Source organism: Apaloderma vittatum, unplaced genomic scaffold (assembly GCF_000703405.1).
Source record: "Apaloderma vittatum isolate BGI_N311 unplaced genomic scaffold, ASM70340v1 scaffold1377, whole genome shotgun sequence".
Classification (NCBI taxonomy): Eukaryota; Metazoa; Chordata; class Aves; order Trogoniformes; family Trogonidae; genus Apaloderma; species Apaloderma vittatum.
The window spans coordinates 21,632-33,103 of NW_009724301.1; the positions used below are offsets into that span (position 1 = coordinate 21,632).

The 11,472-nt window shown below is 38.1% G+C and overlaps 1 protein-coding gene across 7 annotated transcripts in view; it reads left to right on the plus strand.

The window, feature by feature from the left end:
* LOC104276182 (disks large homolog 1) overlaps window positions 1-10,056 on the plus strand; it is a 30,664-nt gene extending 20,608 nt beyond the window's left edge. For all 7 annotated transcript variants that reach the window (XM_009872400.1, XM_009872395.1, XM_009872396.1 and 4 more), the window contains 5 exons: window positions 1,989-2,090; window positions 2,348-2,520; window positions 6,035-6,144; window positions 6,515-6,606; window positions 8,861-10,056. In XM_009872400.1, coding sequence (XP_009870702.1) covers window positions 1,989-2,090; window positions 2,348-2,520; window positions 6,035-6,144; window positions 6,515-6,606; window positions 8,861-8,967 — 584 coding nt within the window. In that variant the 3' untranslated portion in view covers window positions 8,968-10,056. The remainder of the gene's footprint in view (window positions 1-1,988; window positions 2,091-2,347; window positions 2,521-6,034; window positions 6,145-6,514; window positions 6,607-8,860) is intronic.
* The last annotated feature ends 1,416 nt before the right edge of the window (window positions 10,057-11,472 follow it).

Consider the following 11,472-nt stretch of genomic DNA (forward strand, 5'->3'; position numbering starts at 1 on the left):
TTTGTTTACAGCAGCTGATACATAGCTTATATATTTGTAAGTAAATATGTAAAAGGGATGTCCTTTGGAAGTAGTTAGTGTCTATTACTTGTAAAATAAGGTGGCAAAATAAAATACACATCATGTATTTACATGAATTTTGAGTGTCAAGATTTCATTTTTGGTTTCACACAGTGAGTGGCAGAGCCCAGTTGCTTTTAATGGCATGTGGAACACACGTGCCTGAAGAGGCTTTCCCCTCGCTCGCTCATCATGGCATATGGGCTCTTTTTCATCAGTGACCTTTCAAAAGTAGTAAATGTTATACGTGACTAACACAAGCTACTTTTTTTAGAGCACAGAATTTGTAACTTAGGTGTGTTCCGAATAAAATCATGGATGAGCAGTCCATGAGTTCAGACCACGCTAGAAATGGGGAAATGGTAGGTCCTCTTCGATGTGCTGAGCCAGCCGTGCTTACGCAAGGGAACAGGAGGGTTGTTACCCCCAAATGAGCAGATGCAGGGTCTGGATGTGTGTGTGTGTGTGTATGTATGTGTGTATGCACACGAGAGGGCCTCACAAAATGAGAAACTTCTTTTTAGCTGGCAGGTCCCCATGTGTTGCCTGATCTAGTCGAGAGGTGGCGTCCCTGGCGGCAGGGAGGCTGGATTCAAATGATCTCTAAGGTCCCTTCCAGCTTAGGCCATTCTATGAGCTATGATTAACTTCCCTAGATTCTGATAGCTTAGTTGTTTAGTGGGAACAATGGCGATACCAAGTAAATTAATGTTAAGGTCGAAGAGAAAAAGATGTGAATGAGTCTTTGCACAAGCTAATGGTTTCGTGACTGTCATAATATAAAACTAAAGATTTTAGAGAGCCAGGAGCTTTCGCCTTTATATCCATGGTTGTAATTCCATCTGAGTCTAACACAGCGTGTGGGGAAGACCATAAAAGAACAAGCACCTTGTTCCTTTGCTTACGAGCAGTAACACATTCCCTGCACATGTTATATGCAATTATCCACTAAGTCACTTCCACAGTAATCTTTTTTTTTTAAGAAGCCCAGAAAAATAAAGAACTATAATGACCAAAATAGATTTAAAGGTGCTTGGACTGCAGACACTAATGGAACTTGAGGGTGGTCACCCTTAGTCTTTAAGAAAATACTTTTATTATTAAATTAGTAGATCGACCATTACTGTTTCCAAGACATGACTTTTATGAATATATCAATATCCTGGAAAGGAAATTGTTCTGAGACTCTAAATTTATTTTATAGGTCAGACTTTATTTAATTTGGACTTATTTGTCGGTAAAGAGAGATTGAACCTAAACCTGAAATTTATACAGCTGAAATTGTGTGTTAATGCCAAAGATACTTAGGCATTATTGTCTTTGTGGTTCTTGCAGTATAATCAGATATTTTCTGCTTAGGCTTAATTTGTAACGAAAAGCTCTTTATAACCTTATAAAAAATTAAGCTGCCTTTAGAAGTTGCTACACTTCATTTTGTAAGGATGTTTAGTAGTTACAGAAGCTATATGTAGTTCAGTCTTTTCATATTTCAGTATTTAATTGTGGTCTTAGAGGAAAGAAGCAACTTTTGCCAACATAGAACTAGAATTTCTCTAGTCCTTTCAAACTCTGCTACTGCTTAAGTACTTCTTTGAAATGAAAAGGTTTTCAAACTTCCTCGTTTTGCTTTTTTTATTAGAATGAAGGCTGTTACTTTATGAAAAGATTTATATCTTTTTTTCCCCAAAAGAATTCATAATTTAAGACTCATCTTTGCTGACCCAGGATAATGATTTGAGAGTGAAGAACTAACATCTTACTGTGACTATGGTATTAATTAATTTGTATTCTTCAACATGTTTTACTTCTCTTTAATAGAATGTATTATTTTAGGTGTTAGAAGCATTGCCATGTGATAAAGCTTATTTTGCTGAACTGTCAAAGTTCGCAACCATACTGAAATGTGACTGATGTGTTTCCTTTAACAGTCAGTTACACTCGACCTGTGATTGTTTTGGGACCCATGAAAGACAGAATAAATGATGATCTGATCTCAGAATTTCCAGACAAATTTGGCTCATGTGTTCCACGTAAGTCTCAGCAAATACTAAAGCAATTCTAGATTATTTTCTTCTGTTAATTTTCTTAATAGATGTACTCTGTATTTTGAGTTAAAAAAAGTTGATATATTATCTAAACTTTATAGATCTATCTTATTTGTCAGTCATTCTCTGCTTGTGAAAATTTTGAAGTATAAATGGGAGGCTGGTTTTGGATATTGTAGGGAAAAAAAAAAAAATTTACTGTTTTTTTTTTTGCTTTAAAAATTACTGGTTTATATTTAAAGATACTACTAGACCAAAACGAGATTATGAGGTGGATGGACGTGATTACCATTTTGTCACTTCTCGAGAGCAAATGGAGAAGGATATTCAGGATCACAAATTCATTGAAGCTGGCCAGTACAATAATCACCTTTATGGAACAAGTGTCCAATCAGTGCGAGAAGTAGCAGAAAAGGTAAATCAGTGCCAGTTACTTTCATTTACTGAGATGATTATCTGACTGTACTGACAGGGGAAAACAGAAGAATGGCGAAAAGCTGTTAGGAACCCTCTGACTTTAAAAGGAATTTGCACAAAACTAGAAACAAAGCACATTGTCAGAAATGCATGTAGAAAAAGAAATAGTGAAGCTTTGGAATAATGAAAGCATTGGGAAAAGAGCAACTGTAGTTTGTGCTCTCTTACAAGAAGAGAAGAGAAAAGAAATAATTGGAATTACAGGCAAATTAGCCTTGCTTACATACATAGATAATTAACAAATTAAGAATAGTGGTGGTGGAGTCAGTTAGTGGGCTGACCTATTTGATACAGACCTTTCTTGTGCGGAAGAAAACTTGTAAAAATGTTATTCTTTATGACCTTTATGGATTTATCTGACACAGGGAAGAGTAATAAACTCAGTTTTAGAAACACTTTTTCCATAACTACCACTACATTTTGAAGACTGACCTTACTGTTTTTGTTCTGAACAGATTTTAGTTAACTATTTCTTACAAAATCTAAACACTTCTAAATGCAAACTGAAATTTGCTTGAGCCTTCTGAAAAAGAATGGGAAGAAAGAAGCCTATTTCTTAGAGGAAGATGCTTGTTTTAAAGAATTTCTTTAGTAAAAATTCTTTGCAAATGTGCCATGTGAAGTTGATGACTATTGCTGTACTGCTTACAAATTCGGTGCATTTAAAGTAGACAATGTTATCTGCTCTGTAAGAGAAGACACAGCTATTTTCTAGGTGGGAACTCACAAGCGTGAGCACTTTCAATCTGGATGTACAGAGGGTAAGTGTGGTGACAGGGAACTGTAGGTGGTCCTAGTAGGTAGTAGATAGTGTAGACCATTCTGGCCACATGGTTGACTGTTGTTATTTCTGGCAATTTAATTTACTGGAATCAAAACCAGGGCAAGCATGGTGAGATTCTGTGGTTCACGTGCTGAAGTTGTCTGTTCTTCTATGGAGTGGAACCTGGCCCTGTGATATATAGTGAGAAGAGTAAACAAAATTAATTACAAAATTGTTAAAGTAAACAAACGGTACTTTGTATGGGAGGCTGAATGAAGTTGTGAAACTATTATATGCAGTTAAATGATGAAACCATTGAACAGCTTAAACATTGTAAGCCTGTCAGCAGTTGCTTCACCTGGTACCTAAGATAGAATCCTGCAGTTCCATCCCAGCCTGAAATCGGTTGTGTTCTTTTGGCCATGTAAGGGGATTAGTAAGAAACAAAATGATTGTGTATCTTTTAGAAAACTGACGTGAAGAACAAAGTACTACCAGATGTCTCCATGCTATTAAATCTCCTGCACAGGCACCATGGGACTTTGGGTAGATGCAGAAGTTTCTCGGATCCAGCTAACATTATTTTTCTTGGAAACGATGGCCTGTCCTTCAGAACTTGGCTTCAGAATTGTGACAGGGCTGCAAACAGGTGGATCAGGGGCTACTCCCTCTTTGTATTGCTCTCTGTCTTGCTTAAGAGAGAGTGAGTCTTGTTACTAGGATATAAAAGATTATTTCCAAGTTCTCTATGATGAACTTAGGGGAAGACACAACAGAAGTGACTGCTACTAACCCCAAAAGTACCAGAAATAGTATTCTTGCAGTAGTTCTAAATTGTCTTACTTGGCCCATGCTTCCAGCTGATCCCTATCTCATTTCATTGCCTCTAATGGACACAGCTAAAGATGCTTTTTGATGTCATTCAATTATTGTAAAAAGCATGGAGTGCTGTTCTGTGTTTCTCAGTGAGATGAAGTGCAAGCAAGAAACTAAAAAATACCTAAAATACTGTTTATGTGCACTGTGCAAAGAGTGAAATAGCTTCCTTGGATGAAAACATAATAATTTGTATCATGAAGTACTGGCATTTCTTTTCCTTGTCTTTCCAAATCTTCACTTGAAAGGAATTTTCATATCCTCTTTCTTTGGAATAATTAGAAGCTTGCAGTCTCTGTGTTTGAGGCCAATGTTAACGCACATTCATTATTGATTTGGAATTAAATGTCACAGTTATATTCCATAAGGTCCAGTGCAGCTGCTGTGCTGGCAGTCTAGTCCCTTTTTCCAAAACCCTCTGGGACCTAGCACAAATTGTTGGGCCAAACACAGCAAATTCCAAGGGTTTTATGCCCTCTCCACTCTCCCAGAAAAAAAAATAAAATTAAAAGTAAAAGAAAAGAACCAGGTAATGCTCTTAATTCTCAGTTCCCAGAGCATGTGCCACAGTTAAAGAGAAACTGTTTGAAAGGTATGGACAGGCCAGCACGTGCAGGAAAATACTCTGCTACAAACACCTTTCTTAAATGATACAAGTCACCATCCAGATCCATGGACTGAATCTGGGAAACAGCTGTCATCAGTTGAAAGCAAGCAAAAATGTATTGTTTGTGTGGGAAGAACACTTCTGTCCTCTTTAGGGATTCCTCAAATAAAGTTCTGTGGTTTTGTTGTGCAAGAGATCAAATGTAAATGATCCGAGTGTTCTCTTCTGCCAGGAAGCAGAAGTGTGTCAGGCAGTTCAGACTGCAGTCGCTTCCTTGCTCTCAGCGTGTCCTCCAGGAATGATCTGCCAGGAGTTCTGGGTTTATGGTGCTTGTGGGTTTGTATGCCAGCTCCCATAATTCTGCTGTTCATGTTGGTCACCTGTTAAAGAAAAAGCTTTTATTATTTTAGTCACCTGACAGATTTTCTGTTCCTCTTCCCCGATCCCTTTCTAAGATGGGGTATGTCAGGTAACTCCTGTGTCACTTAGAAAGAAACAAAAATGTGTGAGGTCAAAATGAGCCTATGGGAGATGTGAGGAGCTGAGGAACAGGAAGAGCCTTTCAGATGAGATAAACCAGAGAGCTGGAAAATTGTCTATAGTGTGAGAATAGAGTAGAGGTGGGGAGAAAAGCGGCCCTACCACCTTGTGTTCCAGCTGTCCAGGGAATGGTTATTTGTTTCTAGAAACCTGAAAAAATAATCAGCCCAAATAAATTGCACTCACTGTCTCAACCTTGGTATTCCACTGTGTGGTTCCTGGTGGGAGGAGAGTGCCTCTATTCAGTTCCACCTAGCAGTTCTGCTGGTGGCATATTTCCCTGAAAAAAGTAAGTCACCTGGCTCCTCTCAGAACCGCATCTGTGACATGATCACCTCCCTAAAGGATCCTCAAGTTATTAATAAATAAATAAATAGTTTTGGTGGCATAGTTGAAGTGCAGCTGTTCCACTGGATGATTCTGCACTCTTGGTTGGGCTGCAGTCTGATGGAGAAAGGAAGGAAGAAGGGTTGGGAGTATCGGAAGTGGTGTATGGTCCCAGCAGAGGAGCATTGTGGGCCCTTGGGCCAAAAGGGTGAAAAATCACAATATCATCGATGCAATTTTGTTGGCTTCAGCGCAGACATGTTTTCTCTTCTAAATGATTACACTATGCATACCTGTGACTTTACTTAATGCCATTTTTCCTTCTTTCTCATTTCTTAGGGCAAACATTGCATTCTTGATGTTTCTGGTAATGCGATCAAAAGGTTGCAGATTGCTCAGCTGTACCCAATCTCCATTTTTATTAAACCCAAAACAGTGGAAAATATCATGTGAGTAAGAGTAAAGTACCTCAGGCTAAATTCTGTGAGATTGTCACTGTATTTGAAAAGCCAGCTGCAAGTTATGTGAAGACAATCATTGTATTTACATTTTAAACAATATTTAATTTCCAGAGTTTAATTTCTAGGGACTTTTATGTGAGGTCTCTAATCCAAATGAAAGTGCTTGAGAACACTGCACTAAATTCCAAGTAATGCAGTGTCACAACAGCTCGTTCCCACTACAGGCTTTGCTTGAGCGTGTGATTTAGGAGGCTTCCTCTTACTAGGCTTAATAGTCGGACAAGAGTTTAAAATCTTACTCTAAAAGACTCCAAGTATTTGATAGTACTTTTTAAATGTACTTTGTTTTCAATTTCAGGGAAATGAATAAACGCTTAACAGAAGAGCAAGCCAGGAAGACATTTGAGAGAGCCATGAAACTGGAGCAAGAATTTACTGAACACTTCACAGGTGTGTTTTGCTTGAGACTCTTCCCTTGCTAAAATTTGAATTTTATTGCTTGCTCTAAAATAGTAATTGTCTCACCACTGAGATAAGGCTGCCAGTTGTTTTCAGGCTGATCTGCAATTGTTGTGAGGATAGAGCCATCTTAGTACCTCTACACTAACTGCAATTTGATCAATTAGTTCAATAGATACAACAGATTTGCTGGGAGCTTATTTTAGTTTTAAAAACCGAGAGATTTTTACCATTTTCCTTAGTGTTGTAATGCAAATGTTTGCTTCGTTCATATGCTATGCACTTAAAGCTTTTATTTGCAGAGCTGAAATTGCCCAGCAAAACTCCATGTAGAAAGTGATTAATTTCCATGTTTTTAAAATTAAGAAGTAAAGACTGGTGATAGTTAATTTAAGCCTCTGGAAATTGGGCACTACAGCATTAGGGTATTTAGCAAATCAAATTTGTGTATGCCATGGATGAGCATGTGCATGATGAGTGACTTAAGTCCATCCGTTTTTGCTGCCTCCCTCCCTCTCTGCTGCCTCGCGGCCATCAGTTTATCCCAATACTGCATCTCCCTCTCCCGTAGCTCTATCGGTCTGTTCCCAGAAGGTTATGGGGCTCTCCTCATACATTGCAAATTCATCCTGCTGTAGAGACCCTTACCAAAAGACTTGCGAATCTGTCAGATTTGTTGCTCAGGAAACGAATGAGTTTATTTTAATATGTATTAATTAAATATTAGTAGCTGATATTCTCCCAGGCTGTCTTAGGGCATTATACAGGACACTTTTCCAGGAAATAAATAATTAAAAATGTTTCAAAAACCTGTGAGCCTTTTTAAGCGCTGTAGTGCTCAGGGCCATGTTTCTTCTCAGAAGTATAAGACTTGTTGACAAAGGAAGATACCAATGCTCAGACTTCTGTCCTTGATAAAGCAGCTTCTGAATCTCTTTGAGATTCACAAAGATGTTACAAATTCCACTTATTTCTTAGAATTTGGAGACTGCTACCAATCAGGTGGTAGAACAGAATGTGTGAGCATTCCCTAATCCGTTAAAAAATACCACACGATGTGGGTAACTGAAGTCAACTTCAGCTGCAGGTTAAGTTTAAGACTTAAACTTTTCACCGAAGCAAATGAAGAGAGCATCCATCTTCTGTTTTGAGGGCATTGAGCTTTGGAAGAGGTGTGGTTAAACACAGCTGGAGAGAAGTAAGATGCTGAAGCTTGTGGCTATTTGCGTTGCAGAGACATTTCTAAGTCTTTCTAATGCGCTGCTGTGCTGTAAACATTATGCTTGAGCTATAATAATGGAACAGCTTCTTCCCAGAGGCACCGTGACAGTGGGCAAGGAAATTATTTGCATGAAAGCAAAGCTCAGAAGTAGCAGTAATGTATTCATGCACAAAAGAGTGACTCTGGCCTGCCTCCGGAATATCTTTTGTGCTAAACTTTGTTTCTTAGCTTATCAACACTGAGGTGGTGATCTTAATTAAAAAGAAGTTGCTGTCTTATGGTGATTACTTTATCAGACTGAAGTGTGGCAAGAACAGCTCAAACTTCATCCTCATTTTCACCAGACTGCTTTACTCTGCTATGTCGGAACACATCCCTGTTGGCTCATTTCTAATTATTTTCTTGCCTTGGAGAATATGAATGTAAATTGCACCTTTATATAAGAAAGGCTGTTGCCTGTAAAACTTTAATCTATTGACTGTGCAACAAACTCCAAGAGTTCCTCCTCTTTTTGGCCAAACGCAAAGGCAGTGCTAGCAGGTAGGAAACCCAAGGTTGGGCAGCCTTGCTATGGAGTTTCAGGAGCCAGCTGAGGAGTTCACCAAGCCTAACTTTGACTGCATGAGGACACAGCCCTGTACTCTGTCTTGCCTTATGTTGGAAACACCCATGAGAACTGGACCAAAAAGAACATCCTCTAGGATGTGATTTGACTCAGGCAAACTCAAACGTGTGGATATGAAAAGCAAGGAGACCTCCTCAGTTTTATGTGTATACTTGTAGTAAAGTGAAAACCACTTCCTGAGTCTCAGAGTGGGAGAAATGATGCGTTGTGTGTCCTGCAGGACCATCAATGGGCTTCACTCCAGCACAGAAACCACAAATCTTGGTGGGCGTCCATTCCTTCAGCAATCTAAAATCCTCTTGCCACTCTGAGAGAAAAGAATAGCTTGGCTTGGAATGTGTTGATTTCTGTACGGAGCGAGGAAGGATGATTGCTGATTGCCACATTCTCTTTTGCAGCTATTGTCCAAGGAGACACACTGGAAGAAATCTACAACCAAGTGAAACAGATCATAGAGGAACAGTCCGGGCCTTACATCTGGGTTCCAGCAAAGGAAAAATTATGAAAACAAATTTTTATGTTTCTTTTTCTAACTGACATCACATACTACATCTGACGACTCTTAAGCCCTTCCAGTGGAGCCTGCCTCTCTAGTTCTTTCCAGCGTGGTTCATACCCTAACCATCACATTCTGCAGTTCCCATAATGCTTTACATTTGGTGTCTCTTAGTTTAAACAATTTGTATTATTGTGTGTTGTTGGTTTGCCATTTTTCGATCATGATAGTGGAATGGCCTGACCAGCTATTAGTTTGGGATGGGGGTGGGAGGGAATTGCTTGGTAAAATTCCTTAATGTTTAAGGGAAAGTAACTTTCAGAGATTTTTTCAAAAAAGCTTTATAGACATTCTTTTAAAATTTCATAACAATTGAAAGAAAAGTTGTATTCAAGGAAGCTGTAAATCAAGAGTAACTTTGCACGCTTAACTTTAATAGCATGGTTTGGTCAGGGCAATCAATTTCAAGTTTCATTTTTTCAGTTAAATTCTATTCTCACGGTATTTTTTTTCCAGGCAGTTAGAGAGAAACTTTCAAATTTTGAGTTAACATTTTCATGAACTCCCATTACTACTCCTCAAGGGATATTCATTTTCATAATTTCATATGGATATTCTTATAATATATTTTTTCATTTTTTGCCAATAAAAATTGCTAGGGACAAAGACATGTAATGTTTTTAATCTTCCTCGTGAAACACTATTTATAGTGTTACAGAAATTGTTTATAGATAATGGTCATCACACTTTTTGAGCCTAAAATATGTTTAGGTGCTAGGAAACCTTGTATTTTTCAGAGGAATGCCAAATTTCCTTTGGCAATAATACAGAAAACAGCTGCAGAGATGGTCATTAGGGCAATGAGAGAATGATTCGTAGCCTAAAAATGTGTGTGTTCTTAGGGGTCAGATTTTAATGAATATTTTACCCACAATAACTGCCTATTTTGTTATAATAAATATATATATATTAAACTTTCTTTAACTAAACTCTGTAACTATGGGAATTATTTTCTTTACATAGTTGCGCACACGTATAAATATATATATATATAAAATATATATTTTTCTTTTACCACCTACTCCTAGCTTTTTGTTTTGAATAAAAATACAAATTAGAATTTACCTTCCTTAATCATGAGAAATCAAATGGGCTATGGTGGCTGGGCATAAAGTCCAGGGAATATTAGTTACAAGAAAAAAATTCATGCAAGTTCTCCTCTTTTCTATGGAATTTCAGGTGTTTGTCTTCCCCCTCTGCTTTGTGATTTGCATGTCTTAACCAAAGGGAGAATTCAGAGTCTACAACACATTTTATTTTTCTGTTCGTCTTCATCTCGGATTGCACAGGACAGATCGTCCATTTGCAATGCACAGACGTCTGTGCTGAACGTTACGAATACGTTGTACCAAAACGTGGAACTACCTTCAGTACTGAAATTCTCTAATTCCCGCATTATTTGGTACCTGCCATTGCTTGTTTGAAACTGATTGTTTGTAAGAGGGATGTACTTCCAGCAGTCATGGGGCAGCCACACAACCAAACCCGCTTTGGTTTGTAAAGAATTACCAACACTATCCATTCCATTTGTTAGAAAGAGGAGAACAGCTAATAAACTTTATTGTACAATATGTTTGTCAAGTGTGTTTTTCATCAAAAGAAATACATGTGTTGTAGCAGTTGATAATAATTGACTCAGACTGTAAATGAAACTAATGTGTTAGAGGAGCTCTGGTGACCAGAGTGGGGCTAGTGAAGTTATTACATTAAAAGCAGGTGTAAATTTGGGATACAAATATTGCTGGTTATGTGGAATGCTTATAAGACTTAGAGTAAGTGTAAGGTGGCACAAAATAATTTTTGATTTTTTACATTTGCGTAGTAGGTGTGCTGTCTTTCTGAGACTCCTGGCTGTGGAGGTTCAAGGTGTATAACTTTGATGTGACTCTTGATATTTTTATATTTTTAAAGGAGCTGAAAGCGTCCTGTAGTCTGCCTCTTGGAAAGTGACTGATTCTCTGAGGTGTATAGTGAGGCATTTGAAAGCAGGCCAACTTTAAAAGAAATAGAAGGATCTAAATCTTAGCTATCCAATCTGCAAAACATAATAACCTCTGAGACCTCTATATTGTATATGCTTTTTTTTTTTGACCCCTTTTTTTAACCTGTCAGAGTCCTGTTCAGCTGGGTACATAGGCGAGGAATTACTCTTTCATCCATTGGAGTGTCTGAATAACTTTTCACTGAACTTCTCCCAGGCATTTTTCAAGTATGAGCCAGGTGTCACTGAATCCTGCACTCACGCTGAAGTCCACAGCACCTGTCTTGCACGGGTGTCGTGCTAGAGCGAAAACAAGGCTTGGGTCAGGAAAATCCAAAGGATTTTTGAGATACCTTTTTTACATTCTTGGTTTTGTCTGTTTCAGATGTTGCCCTTAAGCCCTGGCAGAAAGGTTGATTCTGACAGCCCTGATGCTCCAAGTTGACTTGTTTTATCTTGTAATTTTTAAGATT